The sequence below is a fragment of the Loxodonta africana genome, chromosome 9 (assembly GCF_030014295.1).
Source record: "Loxodonta africana isolate mLoxAfr1 chromosome 9, mLoxAfr1.hap2, whole genome shotgun sequence".
Taxonomy (NCBI): domain Eukaryota; kingdom Metazoa; phylum Chordata; class Mammalia; order Proboscidea; family Elephantidae; genus Loxodonta; species Loxodonta africana.
This window is the reverse complement of record NC_087350.1, coordinates 42,887,848-42,904,995: the sequence shown is the minus strand read 5'-3', so window position 1 is coordinate 42,904,995 and position 17,148 is coordinate 42,887,848. Positions and strand designations below refer to the sequence as shown.

The 17,148-nt window shown below is 40.3% G+C and overlaps 1 protein-coding gene across 1 annotated transcript in view; it reads right to left on the bottom strand.

Moving 5' to 3' along the window:
* DDX31 (DEAD-box helicase 31) overlaps nucleotides 1-17,148 on the bottom strand; it is an 85,126-nt gene that overhangs the window by 27,044 nt on the left and 40,934 nt on the right. The window contains 4 exon segments of the mRNA XM_003407408.4: nucleotides 394-505; nucleotides 9,053-9,134; nucleotides 13,901-14,040; nucleotides 15,641-15,691. Of these exon segments, the coding sequence (XP_003407456.3) occupies nucleotides 394-505; nucleotides 9,053-9,134; nucleotides 13,901-14,040; nucleotides 15,641-15,691 (385 nt within the window).

Here is a 17,148-nt window from a genome sequence, read left to right as displayed (position 1 = left end):
GTATTTCCAGTTGTTGACTTCATCTCTAATTTCCATCTCTACATCTATTTCTACTGACGTGTCTCTCCAGTTTTCAAAGAAAGAGAAAAATGGATCCCTAAGATTTTTTTTTTTTAAGATCCATGTTGTTGGGTCAAGGCTCCAGTCCTTACGTAAGCCAAGATAAAGCCTTGTTTGTGTAAAACATGAGGAAGGATGAAATTAACATTCAAGATCATTTTAAAGCCTTCTGTGCCTGTTTCCAAACCCTGCAGAAAGACAGAGATAGAAGGCTTTTGCTGGTAAGCAGAGACCCCTGGTTGGCCTCTCTACCCATCTGGGGATGTGCAGGCAGGGATGGGGCAGTGCTCTGTTGGGTTAGCCACTCCATGACCACCTGGGAAATTGACTGACCTTTCTTTGCCCAGGAGACCCTCCTTTCACTGGAGTGCACGTAATCTTCAAATACTGTCTGCAAGACCGTGGCTCGCTCTCGGATTTCCTGGGGGCCAATGGCACGGGATTTCTGGGAGGGTGACAGAAGGATTAAAGGAGAGACAGAGTTGGAGTCAGGAATAATGAAGCAGTTTATAATAGATTTAATAACAGTAAAATCACACAGTAACCACCTAGGGGCCAACAAGGGTAATCCTCTCAATATTACTAGGGGAAAAAAAGAGGAGCTATAAAGATGTTACAGTCAAGCAAAGATGAGAATGGCTTTGTGAGGAAGCAGATCAGTTCTATTTATTTATTTACTTGCTCACTTACTTTTCTTCCTGGCCTCTTATCATTCATCTTCAAAATGAGAGACCATTAGAGATACTTTGGAATTTTCCACAACCAGTTCAGGCATTTAAAACATCATTGAACATAAGCTGTTTTCAAATGAATCTTGTACCTCCTATTTAGGCCTTAAACCTTTTCCATTCCCTAACACCCATCAATGGAACACTGACGATTCCTTTCCAAGAGCATTCAACAATGACCTGCCTAAAATTCAATCTTAAAAAAGTTAACTCAGATTCTTGAACACCAGAGCATGCTTCCTCAATTCCTAGAGAAGTTCAGACTTTTCAGTGTTTCAGATTCATTTAGCTTCATTTAGCCATAACCACTGAGTGCCTACACTATGCTGAGTTCCCAGGAACCCAGTAAGGAGTGAGCCATTCCAACAAACTGAACAACAAAAGATCCAAACAGAAGACTGCCTAGATCTTTGCAACAAACTGTCCCTCTGAAAGAAGTAACACCTATAAGCAATGTACGACCCTAAAGTGAAAAATACCAAACCTGTTGCTGTGGCGTCAATTCTGACTCATAATGACTCATAGTGGCCCTAAAGGACAGAGTAGAACTGCCCCATAGGGTTTCCAAGGCTGTAAAATCTTTACAGGAGCTGACTGCCACATCTTTCTCCTGCAGAGCAGCTGGTGGGTTCAAACCACCGACGTTTCGGTTAGCACCCGAGCGCTTAACCACTGTACCACTAGGGCTCTACAGATAGAAAATGTTAATAAAATATAAAATTTTCTTTTCATCCTTTAACAGTCCCAGAGAAAAGATTCCCTTTCTTTAAATCCTCACTGAAAAAACCAGTGGTTTTTGTTTTCTGTTATCTTAAAGTACACACGAATGTTTTCAATTAAAGGTGAGATCCAAAAGAACACAGCTTCTCCAACCCAATTCTGTTCATGTTCTTCCCCAACAATGTTGAGGTCATTTCAGTGGTGTTATTAAGCCATGACCCTACCATGTGGGGCACTAGGAAAAAAAAAACCATGTGCTATCCAGTTCATGCTTCTTTCAACCTTTGTAGAGAACAAGGTGCAAGTGCAAGTGTCTGGCTAACTGAGCCTAACCTAACCTACACTCCTGAGAGTTTCTCTCTCACTTTTAAGGCTGCCAGAGAAAGAACAAAGGGGAGAGAAGAAAAAGCCTCATTCTTTGGATCGATGTTCATCTCTGGATTAATAGAGACTTAACAACCTGAAAATGTTTTTAGTTTAGTCAAATCACTCCTGCTACCTGTTTGGCTGATGACAGCCTAGCTGATTTCACAGTACATGGTCCCCCCTAAGGGTTTTATTTTGCTAAAATGTCAAGAGAAAAGTCACTCAGGAGCTGTGTTACGAAAGTGGACATTTGCTATTGTCATTAACAAGGATTCTTTACCCTCTTAACTGATGTGAAATGCAAACTTTTTTTTTTTTTCGGTGCCCTCCTTTCGTTAAGCCATCTCAGCAGCACAACTGTCACCTTCCCAGCGTTTTTTTAATATGAATGTGAAATTAGCGAGGATGCCCTTTCCCCTGGCGGACAGAATCCTCTGTTATTAAAAAGTAAAGCACTTTAATAATGAAAACTTTTTCCTCTTTTTCCTGTGTTTTAACTGTTTAAAATTAATGAGAAGGGCAGAATGGTTGTCAAAGCGATATTGAAAGCCGGGCATCCAGGACCGAATAAGCACAAAAATCCCTCTAGAGTGTTAAATAAACAGAGCTCCAGCCCTCTCCGAATCCCTCTGTTGGTTATTGTATACATTCTGTAACAGCTCTCAGAATAGATCTGAGAGCCAGGGAGGCAGAGAGGTTTCAGAATTCCAATAAAGGCCTCAAATTAAAGACAGCCTGGTGCGAATTCCAGGAGAAAATTAAAGAGACCTCAAGCTTAAGTGACAGGTGACTTGCCTATGTGTCACAACTGTCAGGGGATTTAGTGATAATATGGCAATATATTACAAAGGGCTTTTCTTATTCCCCCCTTTAGGTTTCAAAATGAGGCATCTTTTCTTCCCAACTAAAAAAAAAAAAAATTACATATACACACATATATAATGTGAGTATGTATATAAGTGAAATACGTAGGGGAAAAAAGTGATAAAACTAGGTTCACGTGTTTAAAATGATGAGGTCAGTTTTAGTAAACTACAAGAAAAAGTTAATGGCAGAAAACATAATATACTTTGGAAAAGCGTTTCTATTCTTCCTCTCTCCCCCACCCTTACTTCCAGAAATACTTTATTTTAAAACCACCCCTCTTGAGAATGAATGCGGTTATTTTTTCAGTTGTCTTCTGGGGAGGACAGTCTAAATTTAAACTGGAGACAGAGAGGGGCAGAGTTATGCACCATCATCTCCAGCCCCCGACAGGTAAAATGCTCCCGTAATGAGAACGGGTCAAAGCCCTGGAGGCAGATGAATACCATGCAGGACTGGCTCTCCCACCCACAAAGACACACTGATGCATTACTGGTAATGAAGCTAACCTGCAACCAGTGGGCCACGGGCAGTTTAGGAAAACACATTCCCAACATTCTATAAACACTCAGTAGTCCTTTACCTGTAAGATCCTACTGATTTCGGAGAGACGAGGCAATCAAAAAGGACTAAGTGAGAGGCTTAGTGAAATTTTTTTGTTAGGGTAAGTTTACAGGCATAGTTCATAGAACAAAAAAAGACTTGTAGGAAAAACATGTTCTGGTGTGTGTGCTTGAGCGTGCGTGTGTACTCTGAAGATGAAAATTTCACACCTATCAAAGAGCAACAGATGAGTCTAAGACAACTAGGCCAAACTAGTTCTGTTGTAAAAAGTTTTAGGTGGTAGCAGTGGTAGGTGAGGGTGTTTTTAAAACATGTGCATTGATACTGCTAACTTCCAAGATATTTTCAAACTACGTGAAAGGATTTTGTTTTAATCACTTTATTGCGGGGCTGAGTTTTACCCCCAAGGTCCCTAGAACCTTCTGAGTGCTTCCCAGTAAAGTTGAAAGATCAAATTTATTCTCTTTGTAGGCGGGTGAACAGTCATACACCCAGACGTAGCTATATATATTTTATATAGCTAAATATGAAATATACATTTTACGATGCTTTACTCGCTTTCTGTTCACAGAAGCCTAAAAACGTGTGTGCCGAAGGGACATTTACAATGAACTTCAGTCGAGCTGGGTGAAGTAGAGGGGCGTTATACTGAGGTGTCTGGCTGTAGGCGTAAAAGGTTTAACTACTGAATCCACATTTATCTGCCTAGCATTAGTGCATATGCTAAGAGAAACTGCCCAAATGGAGTACAGCAATTAAGACATACTGTATTTCTTACGGAAAATGGAATTAGAAGTCGTGTCTAGGATCTACGTTACTCTTTTTATTATTCACATGGATCACACACATATAGCCATGTAATAATCAGTAATGTAGCCAATTTAGTTAAAGCGTTTCTTTTTTCTTTGAATTAAAGTTAAATTTTGTTAAACAAACCAAGTCTTCATCTATAGCATCTGGAGCCTGGTATGGCATGATGAATTTAGTTTTCTAAGGTAACCACTTATTTTAGTGTCAGTGAAAGCCCAACTTTGCTTAGCATTTTTTTTTAACAAAGACCGCACCCAGCCCACCACCCGCTCCCCCCCCCCCGCCCCAAACTTTAAATCGGAAGCATTCAATTCATTCGTATGCATCAAGTAAGGAGCTCAGGGCTGAGATAAGATGCATAAGAACTTACTTTGCTAAGTCTTACGTACCTTGAACTATGTGAGCACTAGATGCCTCATTTTATTTAAACCTCATAGCAACCTACAAGGATAGGTACTAGTGTCCTCCTCATTTTAGATGTGAAAACTGAGGCTGGAGAGAAAATCTGCCCAAGGTCACAGAGCTACTAGTAGTGAAATAAGGATTCAAACGCTTGTCTGTTTGACTCTGGGATGATTCTCACCCATGATCCTATAACCACTCCTTATACGTCTCAGGAAGTCTTCAAGGCTGGCCTCAATCTAGGAAAAGGCTTAAGGAGAATTGAGGCTGCAAGGCAACAGAAGGGCAGATATTTAAAAAAAAAAAAAAAAAAAAAAGACCACGGCTTATTCCTGGAAGAGCAGAGGGAAACGCAGCTGCTCCGTTCCTTCTTTGGGGACACGTCCTTCAGGAGGGGCTGAATGCCCTTCCACAGCTTCCCGGGGGATGTGCAGATGCACCGTGGTCAGCTCCCTGGAGAGAAGTGATCTGTGCTCATGGGATGAATGCTGAAACCAAAACTGGTCCTTGAAATAGTAATAGGAAAGGCTAGAATTGGTCAAACTCTTTAACACCTCATTTTGTAATTTTATTACTTGCTCTCATTTCTGGAGAGAAGGCAGGTGCTTACATTCCCCTGATCATGATTTAGCGAATCAGATGCTGGAGTTCATGTCACTGAGCCTGGGCTCTAATTCCACATCTGCTATTAAATGATATGACTAAATGGCAATAAAAATAATAATAACCTTCAGTATCATGCATTGTACTTGGGGCTTTAGGGCTATTTCTCACCCAATCCTCCAATCTCCTTATGAGAAGAATACTATTATTATCTCCACTTTACACATGAGGAAACTGGGCTTAGAAAGATCAGTACTTGCCCAAAGTCACATGGCTCATAAGTGACAGATAAGGAATCTGACGCCAAGGTCCATGCTCTTAACCACTCCACTGTGTTGCCTCCTCAAAGAGTTCTCCCTGCACTCCTCAGTGGTCCCACATGACTGTCCACGAGCCATATTAACCATCTGTAGGGGCGTTTTGGAAAATTAACCTTACCTAATAAGAGGTACTTTTTAACATGATTAATTAACATCAGTGAGGACAGATCTTGCCTGTGCCTAGTTAGCAGTGTCTAGGGTATTGTTAGAGAAGAGTAAGCGTACCTTCTAGAATTCAGGCTAAAATTTAAAATCGTTCTAGAGGAACAGCAGGGTGCCAAGACCAATGAATATCTGTTCAGTTACTGGTCAGTTCTCTTGGCAACAAGTTGTTATTAAGAAATGATCCAAACAAAAAGACAACCCAGTTAAAATATGGGCAAAGGTCATGAACAGATACTTCATCAAAGAAGACACTCAGGTGGCTAAAAAACACACCAAGAGATGCTGATCATCACTGGCCGTTAGAGAAATGTAAATGAAGGCTACAATGAGATACCATTTCACCTCAGCAATGATGGCAGTGATAAAAAAAAAAACCCAGAAAACAACAAATGCTGGCACAGGTGTGGGGAGACTGGAACTCTTACACTGTTTGTGGAAATGTAAAATAGTTACAACCACTATAGAAAAGGTATGGCGCTTCCTTAAAAAGCTAGAAAAAGAAATACCTTACCCATTTCACTGCAGCATTACTCAAATAGCAAAAAGATGGAAACAACCTAAGTACCATCAATGAATGAATGCACAGACAAAATGTGATACATACACACAATGGAATGCTATGCAACAATAAAGACTAATGAATCTGCAAAATATCTCAACATGGATGAATCTGGGGGACATTGAGCTAAGCAAAATAAATCAATCACAAAAGGACAAATATCATAAGAAATCACTATTATAGTCAAGAAAAGGTTTACACATAGAAACATTTTCTGATGGTTACCAGGAGTGGGAGGGGGAGGGTAGTGAAATCACTAACTACCGAGTAGACACATGTTAACTTTGGTGAAGGGAAGGACAGTACACAACATGGGGGAAGTCAGCACAACATAACCACGGCAAGGGAAGTCACTGAGAGGTACACAAGAATAAAAGGCAATGAAGGTAAATACTATAATATACACAACCCCGCAATGACAGTATTAATAATAATTTATGAACGGATACACAGGTAGATATGTGTGCTGAATAGGTATGGGGGGTATATAGGAGTACGCTCATGTGCATGTATAGGTTTGATTGTGGATATTTCTACATGCATATTTGTATATGCTGCATATATATCCATATATATAGTACAGCACATGGGGCACAGTCATGGAAACAACCTACACATAACCAAACCCCTCGTGGGACTGCATAACTGAGCTTGAAGGCTGAGAGTCACAGTCCTAAGGGACATCTAGGTCAACAGGCATAACACTGTTCATAAAGACAACGTTCTACATCCTACTTTAGTGAGTAGTGTCTGGAGTCTTAAAAGCTTACAAGTGGCCATCTAAGATACAACTGTTGGTCTTTTTCCATCTGGAGCAGAGGAGAGGGAAGAAAACCAAAGACCCAGGAGAATAATAGTCCAAAGGACTAATGGACCATAGGAACCACAGCCTCCACCAGTCTGAGACCAAAAGAACTAGACGGTGACCAGCTACCACTATTGACTACTCTAACCAGGATCACGACAGAGGGACCCAGTTAGAGTGGGAAAAAAAAAAAAATACAGAACGAAATTCAAATTCATAAAAAGGACCAAATTTACTGGTCTGAGAGAGACTGGAGGAACCCCCACAACTATGGCCCTTAGAAACCCTTCTAACTTGGAACTGAAGCCATTCCCAGAGATCACCTTCAGCCAAATAGTAGACAGGCCTATAAAATAAACAACAACATACGTGAGGAAAGCGCGCCACAGAACAATCAGCTATATGAGACCAACAGGGCAACATCGGCCCAAAACCAAAGATCAGAAGGCAAGGAGGGACGAATGAAAATGGGAAACTCAGGGTGGTAATGGGGTAATCTGCTCTGAAAACCTTTACCTAAAACACACACACACAAAAAGAGAGATGATCTGAAGTCTAGTGTGGCTGGGATGATTTATATCAAATATCACTTGAAATAAGCTGTTGATCAATTGAATTTTAAATAGCTTTGTGTTCAAAGGGATTTTTGTTGTGGTGTCAGTTACTGCCCAAATTTAACCTCTTATTTGGGCAATTACCCAATTTGATATTACCTAACTTAAAAAACAATTTAATTTGCTTGGTTAAAAAAAAAAAAAAAACCGGTTGATGTTGGGTCCATTCCAACTGATAACAATCCTATAGGACAGAGCAGAACTGCCGGATAGGGTTCCTAAGCAGTGGCTGGTGGATTCAAACTGCCGACCTTTTGGTTAGCAGCTGAGCTCTTAGCCACTGTGCCACCAGGGCTCCTTTCCTGGTTTAGCTAATACTAATGGAGACATATTGATATACAGTTAAGTATATGTATTTTGAAGTTAAGACAGTCTAATATCAAATCCCAGGGGGTTAATGATTATTAGCATGCCTTTGTGAATTTTTTTTTTTTTTTTGGTGAAAGTTCCTTAACCTAAGCCTCAGTTTCCTCATCTATAAATTGGGATAATAATATCTACCTTATACAATTACTATGAGGATTAAATGGGATCACGCATGTAAAGAGCTAAGCATAGGTCCAGGTCCGAAAAACATAGTCAGGTAATAGTAGCTCTATTTCCTCTCCTTTTACTAGGTAAATTTCCCTAGGCGCTCTTTGGAACAAGAAAACTTAAGTGAAGGTCATTCAAATCTAGTTCCTGCCTCAGGGAGAATATGGATCTAAATAAAGACACACACTAAAGCATAAAAGAAACTCTTAAGCTTAACTACTTGGTTCTGATTTTTCCAATCCTTAGAAATAAGCAAATGAATGTAAAATATTCAAATAATTACTATTTCATGGACAAAATTACATATAGCAACACTTTACAAACACACACAAAAGTATATGTAATATGTTGAGTAATGTGTTGAGGTGGAGAAAGGATTGCCTAGCAGGGGTGAAGCCTTAGGAAAGGATGTTCAGGGCTGTCTACCAGGCTCACGATCTCCTTCTGGAACCATACGGATAATAAAAATTTTTCTTCTTAATGAGCTCAACTTTTCCTCTGTGTAGAGAATACACACATTAAAAAATGGGTGACCTAAGTGCATCTGAAAAGAGACAGATATTTATTTTTTCCATACTGTCTTAGATGAATGGATCTAGTCAGCTGTCCTTGCTGATAATCTGGAGAGGGACCACCACATATAATGCTGTCTCCAAACTCATTCTGGCCTACATCTCCTTTCTGGGAAGCCTGCTGCTGTGTGGCTGGCTCCCAGAATGGACTATAGCCCATGAGCTGGATGAGATCAACAGGCACATCCAGAAGGCACAAAGAGAAAACACACAATCAAGAATTGTCCTCATTTAATTTTCATGGTCTTTAAATATAGGTTTTGCTTGACATAGGAAATAACTAACCCATACACGAAATCTCTACTACTCCAAATCAAGGAATGAATCACATAGTTAACAGCAAGCATACTAAATAATAAAACTCACCTGGCTTCCGCATCGCCTTCCTTTGAAACAATCATCCCTCGTCAAAACAGACAAAATATCTTCCATCTTAATCTCAGAAATACTGTAAGAGGAAGGACATGTCAAGGTAAACTTTTTATTCTTTCAAAAACACCCCAAATCTTGATGCATAAAACTGGCTTGCTCTCAAGCTAGTTAGACATAAAGTAGCGCTACAACTTCATAGGAAAGGGAGTCTTTTCCTAATCTTTGGGAATTTGGAAGGCAAGAAACCTCTAGGCTATTGCAGGACAGATATGGCAATATTCTCGAAAATTTCTTTCCTTTTGATGAATTTAAAATATGCTATACTTAGAATTTCCTTTACAGGGAACATTTCATTATTTCTGAATAAATCTTGCATACTAAATAAGTAGGCCTGCTTATTGGTATACTACCTTGTTTCTAGCAGAAGTTGATGAAATTAAAAAAATGTAACAGATTGTCCCTTTACTTTTATATTAAAAAAAAAAAAAAAGGTGGCTAAAGATCCGTCCTTAACGGGGTAAACGCCGCAGTGGAGGTTAACAAGTGACCAAAGCCTCCCCTCTACAGGACCAGGACTATCTCATTCCGCCCTGAAGTATCTCACTACTCTTGTCCTCTGAACTGTTAAGGAGTGAGGACCAAATGATCTCTGAGGAATCAAGCAATTGTTGATGTGCAAATTGTTGACACCACACTGCAGGCTTCCACTTATGAGCAGAAGCCACTGGAAGCGATAACACAACAGTCCACCCTGCCTACAGGTGGGAAGGCTGGAAAGTCTAGACTTCATCTGTCTGTGAGGCCACGGCACTCGAATATGGGAAGTAAGTCTGTAATCTTGTCTAAAGCACCAAGGAGGAAATATGAGCTGTTGAAAACAGATTTCCCAGAGAGAAAGGGAACGGGGGAGAAAGCAGATCATAAAAAGATAAACGACTTTTTTGTATGTTGTGTTTTTGAAAATGTAATGGCAAATTAAAACATGAATGGCAACCTCTTATGTGGGAGAAGACACATCCCCCTTTCCCCCTAAAGGTTACTTTGACAAAGCTATGAATGACAGTGATTTACCTGAAATGTGTCATCTTTTCCCTGAACAACCTCCAGCCCCCACCCCTCAACATTCTCTCTTGCTGCTGCCAGCTCACAGCCTCATGGATACGTGCCATCTTTTTATGGTGCTAAAAGTCACTTGGAGAAGGTAGAGGATGTACTGAAACGGTGGGAGTCAGAGTGAAAATGTTCATGATTTCATGGAAAATCTATTTTTCATATGAGAGAGAAATGTATGGCTATTGAATTTGTCTCTTATTTATGCCTGGAAAGCTGATGAAAGATGGAAACATAGCCCAGACCTACCTCTTTTTCTCTCTATATGACTTGCCTCTATTTGTGAATATTTTCTTCTTTAGGAAAAAAAAGAGGAAAGCAGTGAAACAAGCATAACAACTCGGAGTCAAATCTTGACGTGGGAAAGAAAAAAAAGAATATTGCCATTCAGTCAGGGATACAAAAAACTGAATATGCCACAGAAAGGCAGTTTCTTAAACACATAGAAAGGCTGACATTTCAGCCAGGGAACAGCTCCTACGTTGTGTCCAAGTGGCAATGTTGGGAAACCATACACCTGAAGCAGGCAGGAGTTAACAGTGAACTGGAGTGACATAAATCCGTTTTAAAAAGCCTTCTTCTTATTTCTAAGAAATCTTTTCTTTTGAGGAACAAAGCATATATACCTACTGTGATAATTTATGGTTCTATCAACAGATCTGAATCACCTCACCTTACCATGAAAAGAGATAAGATAAATAAATAAATTCAGGGAACTGTCTTATGCCTGATCTAAGAAATACATGTTTTGATGAAGCATTTACATTTTAATAAACCAATGATGATGACTTTCATTAGAAACATGTTTAAAAGGAAGGTAGAAAAAAACGTAAGAAGCTGGCAAACACAAAGGAGTCAAAAGGATGTAGAAGCAAAGTTCTGAGTGTTTCAACAGAGGTGGCAACGGCCTGGGGCACCTGTCTCTCAGCCTGCCTGCTAAATTAAATTGTCAGGGTTAGTTCTACAGTACTCAGGATGTGAAGGCAGGCGGCAATTCCTTGTGATGGCCCTTGCTGCCGAGAGCCTTGGCCTGCCTTTCTGAATCTTCTCTGTAATTCATCAGCCATCCCAGCCTCCCGCCTGCCTGGCTCTCATGTGCTTATGCACAAAACACACATACTTTTTCCTTTTTTTTAATACCGGGATTAGACCTTTTGGGTTCCAAAAATGTTCAAGTCTGTTTCTTTTCACTGCACACCTTGCAACAAGTTCTTCTTAGATTTGTTTTTCATTTTTTGGTATTCAGTCAAAGAAACGGTATATATGTAGATATCCAATGTATAGCCCTTCCACAAACAGAAATCAGGAAGTATAACACATATATAACTCTAAGTATAATACGTATACATATATATATATAATACATATATACCTTAATAGAAGATTCTGATATTTTTCTAGGTTGATTACATCTAGCCCAGTGAAGTAGTCAGTCAGTAGTTTAGGAATAAGGTATTTCAATAGGTGAGTTTTCAGAGCAGAAATACGCAAGAACAAACTAGGACACGACCCTTTATCTCCTTAAATAAATGCTCTTTAACCATCCTCTATATTCCCCCTCCAAGAGATCAATTTTTTTTCCTCTCAGTACTTTCCTATCTTTATCCTTTTCAACTTTCTCTCCAAGCCAAAGTCATTAGGATAACTGAGGTGTCTCCTTCTTTTTAATGCGAAAATCATGTTGAATTTCACACCAATAGTAGCATACTATTTTTCCAGATGAGATCATCACAGAGGATGATCTTACTTTTTATATCTTTAAAATACAGTTGGCTTGCTAATAGTGTTTATGCTAATTGTCATTCACTCTTTTCAGTTTTAGGTTTATATTTGAGCCCTTCACAGGAATCAACCTAAATGGGTGTATTAAAGAAAAATTAAGAAAGCTGAGAAAGATAGAGGAGCTTATGATGTTAACTCTGGCCTTGGAAAATTATCATTTGTCTTCATAACTGTCATTGCCCTCATTCTTCTGAGGAGATCATGTTAACGTCAGCAAGCATGGGAGGCATCCAGAGAGCTGCCAGCAGAATGAGAGGATAGGAATTTGTAGTTCGAGGACAAGAGGAGAAGGAAAAGAAGCTGTAGAGTGATAGACTGCTAAGGTGCAGTGACAAAATTTTCTATTGTGGGAAGACAAATCAAAATTCTGAAAATGCTTTCTATATGTATACAAATCCCTCTGTGACAGAGAAAGAAGCTACCGAATTGTGATGGGTTTTAGGCCAAATGGAAACAGGATAAGGCAAGAAAAGAGAAAGGGCTATGCCAATGAGCTTTCATTTTAATTCCACCAGTATTTCTGGAGTATACCTTCCTGACAGGGTGTCAGCCTAGACACTGAAAAGAGAAATGCCAGTCACCTCCAGCCTCAGGGAACACAGAATCCAGCTGGAGATAAAGCTCTTGGTGAACAGTGATTGACTGATTGATCTATGTAAGACTTCTCTCACAAACAAGATGAAACAGGTACATCTTCCTGAAACAAATAAAAACTACTCTTTCAATTGATAAATTGTAACTAAGAGCCACATTAAATAAAAGGGAAACCCAAATCATCTTTATTTTAGCCACTTGAAATTTTTACCTGATCCACCAGGAACATGTTCCTGCCTCCCCAACCCTGAAGAGCACAAAACATATTTTCTGAATGAGCCTCAGTCCCTAATTCTTCACACTAACAACCTTGAAAGAGTTTTGAGAAGTCTTACTAGGGTAAGAATGAGAGTTCTGCAGGTAAAAACATGGAAGGGCCTGGTGGGGACTGCCACACACAGCTCTTCCAAGTGGTGGCCTGTACTTAGTGCTGCAGACCCTCCCAGATCAGGTCTCCATACTGTTTCTTTGGCTGATTCAGACATATAATGCAATGAGTTTTTCAGCTCTGTGTTTTAGGAAAACAGCATGCCTTTAGAAGTCCAATATTAGAACTCATGCTTCAGGTGCTGGAGATTTTAGGAAAACATGACAATGCAAGTTCATTCTGTGGCCCAGGTAAATTGTTTCTGGTTTCATTACACTTACTCCTGGCCAGGAAAATATGTTGCTCTGTATGTGTGCTTTGCTTTGTGTTTCCTAAGTGAGACACACACAGTTTGATGGCAGGCCCTGACTAAGCTTCTGTGCACTCCCATGGCACTCAGTTTAGTCTGCTGGCCCAGGCTGGAATCTGGGGCCTGATTCAGGGGAACGTGAGGTGCTGCCATCTGGTTGTGTGCATACAAAATGGTGGCTGGAAGGCACTGGTCGCGAATGTATAGTATATATTTCAACTACCCCTAAACTATCCGTCCCCTGGGTTTATTTTTCCGGGGGAGGGAAGTTGTGTGATGAGTAAAAAGTATTAACATTTCAAGAGAAAAATCAACTTTAAAGATACAAATCGTGAATTGCAAGGAATAAAAGTTGTGAACAAAAAAAGGTCTTCAAGAAGGTGGCTGTGAAGGTTGTGCATACTTATTTTACAGTAAGAGAAATGAAACACAGACCTCTATCTCAAAGAAAAACAAAGTACAACAGATTGTTCTACTACTTAGTCTGGCAACGCGATGAAAATTGTCACGTGCTGATGGTATTAAGGGTTTTAGTTTTTGCCACTGGCTATCCTGGGACTCATTTAGGGATCACAAGGGTTAATCGTTCTTCGTCAGCTTACAAGGCCCATCCACTGTAAAAAGCGACAAAGTTAATTAGGTGAGATCAGCAGAAACCCCGTTCAGGTTTCTGACTCACTTGATTTTGTGAGAAGCCAACGAGTTGACATATTCTGCCTCCGATGGAGCCAAAATGAGCAAGCTGCTCCCATGGCAGCCAATCCGGGCGGTTCTTCCAATCCGGTGGATGTATTCTGCAGGTGAAGATGGAGCGTTGTACTAAAAAGGGTAACAAAAATGAAGGCATTCATAGATCAAGGGATTGCCATTAATTGGAAGTGCAATACCCCTCACCTGCCTCCAGGTATCCCAAGAATTAAATCCTGATGCTATGGTTACTCTAAGACAATCGCAAGAAGTCACTCAACCCTGAAACTCCTGGCTTCATTGGAAATAACAAGGCTCTGACATGCAAAAGTGAACGGTGGCCAATTTTCAGGTAAACGAGACATCTCCTTTTCCCAATAACTCCTTTTTAATTTTATTTCTCCACAGGTCTCTTCATTTTCCTATTTGCATCTTTTCACTGCGATGTCTGAGCGAGGATGAAAAGGTAGGCAGGTGGGGATGAATTTCTCCAGAATGACCGCATGACCTTGGCCTGCTTCCTTGGTAGACAAAGCAGTGGGAATGAAGCAGGTGAGGACACTGGATAGTGCCGAGATGACGGGGGCCGACTACTGAGCTCATCTCTGCTGCCTGCCACAAGAGTAGGCTCCAGGAGCTAGTCCCCACCACCTGGCTGCTGTGACACAGTCTCGATTGAGATGAGTTGCAATGCAGTTGAGAGGCAAGGACATGCCTGCTCCCATGGACAGTATTCCTGACTCAGGGAAACAGGCAGACTCTATAACTCAGCAGAATGAATTATGCGTAACATTTTATGGTATCCATGGCAATTTTTTTTTTTTTATGGCAATAACTTCATCATCATTACAGCTAATTGAACATGTATATTCTTCCTTTTTTCTTTGCTGCTACATGAACTGAAGATCAGAGGGCCAAGATGAATATACTATATGGGAGGCCAGGTATATTAAACTAGTCAATAGTCACAATGTAAGAAGGCTCTAAATGATCATTTTTGCGTGTCTGGCCTATCATATATAAAAATTATCCTTGCCTTCTGATCTTTAATTTGCCTTTTTACCAGTGAGAAAGAAGAAACAATGCCCTCTAGTCCCAAAGTAATCGTCTGTGATGAGCAAATCAGATTTTTTTTTTATTAAAATGTGAATAAACCATGACTCACGTAAACAGGGCACGTGTTCCCTGGCCCCCACAGAGATGGGGCTTAAAAATACCACTCAGTAGACTAACCAAAATAAAAAACAAAACTAAAACCACTAGACTCCAGTGCTAACACCTGTACCCTCTGGCAAAGTGTCTAGAGGCTGGAGGTATGTGTAAGATGCTGTCAGGAACTTAATTGCTCCCTGCAGGTCAATGTACACGGACACAGCTCTCAGGACAGCTGAGCCATCTCCTTCTGGACACAGCGAAGCCTCCCAGGGGCCGGGGTAATTTCCGTTATTTTCAGATTGTTGAAACTTGCGTTTGTGACAGGCATTAGTCTGGGAACAAGAGAGCCTGCCACCTCCCTTATACGACTGCACGTTCTGGCTGTTCTGCTGCAGCGGTTAGGTGGGCTAGGTAAAGGAAGGATGTCAGGAGAATTGTGCAGATAAGGCTGCTTACTGCCTGGTTACCAGGGCAACACCCAAGCGGGTGATAGTAATTATTCTACTTAAAGCCAAAGTATCTACTCATGATCATATACTCCTGCCTCGAGCTCACACCTTAACAACTAAAAAATTACCTGAACAATCCAAGTGACTTGAGGGAGATCTAAGCCCCGAGCTGCAACGTCCTTCAAAACAGAAAAGAATACAGTTTAGGACTGTGTTTCTAAACCTTTTTTGGATCACGAATTCTTTGATAATCCAACGAAAACCATGGGGTTCACTGCCTGAATACACACATAAAAAGCAAAAAACACACACATACAAACACACAATTTTGCATACAATTTCAGGGGGTTCATGGACCAACCAAAGTCCACTTGTGATTAAAAACTGTGATTTAGGGAAAAGCACTACAGAACCCATTGATGAGGCAGTCATAACCCCTTCATTGGAAAAACAATCTGCAGGTTAGAAAAGCCCATATTTGGGAGGGTCTTCTATTCAAGAATTTAAACACTAATTACCAGTTGTGTCATGTAAGAATTCTGAAAACTTCTAGTATGTTTTACCACTTTTACATTTTATCTGGAAAACCACTTGATGAATAAATTCATGGATTATTATTCCCAACCCATGGCTATCAGCAATGCCTAAAAAACCGCATGACCTTGAGGAATACTTCTAGAAGATAATCCTTCAAGGTATGCAGTGGGGGCGGTGAGTTGCAAAGTATTTACTGAGGACTTTGTTTGTTACCTCAGAGAGCAAGAAGTATCAAGTCATGCCCAGTCTCTTCTGACAGCTGAATTAGAATGTAGGCCAAACCCATTAACCACTTCAGAGACTTAACTAGAGAGGTAAAAAAACTATAAAAGCAATGGAGATTTATTGTTTCTTTTCAGCTTGTTGCCACCTAAAGAGCAAACATTCTCTGCTGTATTTCTGGCCATTTTGACAGAGAGACTAGAAAACTGGAACCCCCCAGTCTTTATCAGTAAATTTGCACTCAGCATTCATCTCCAAACTTAAGTCATAACAAGAATACCCACATTCAACATTTACTGAGCAGGCACTACACTCGAGACACTGCTGAACGTTTACCTGCATTTTTTAAAACTAATCCTCCAAACAACTCTAAGTAATAGGTACTATTACTATCCCCATTTACAGGTGAGGAAACCAAGGTTCAGACACACAGGTCCAGGGACACACGGCTAAGAGATGGACGTAACCCTCAAATCCAAGTCCACTTTAATTTTCTAAAGGCCACTTGACACAGAACTTTGTTCTACCATAAAAAATGTTGCTGTATCTCTCATACACTGCTGGTGGGAACGCCAAATGGCACAAATGCTTACGGAGGGGAATTTGGCAATATCTAGCAAAATTACATATGTACTTGCCCTCTGACCCAAGCAATCTCACTTCTAGAAATCTATTCCAAAGATAAACTGGCAAAAATATAAAATGTTCACAATGCTATTCATTTCAGTATTATTTGCAATTCCAAGTCTGGAAATAACCCCGATGCCCATCCCCAAGAGACAGACTGAATAAAACATGGGAATACACCATATAATAAAGGAACAAGGATGTCTATGCACTGATGTAGAGAATCTCTAGGGTATATTTCGGGTGTGCA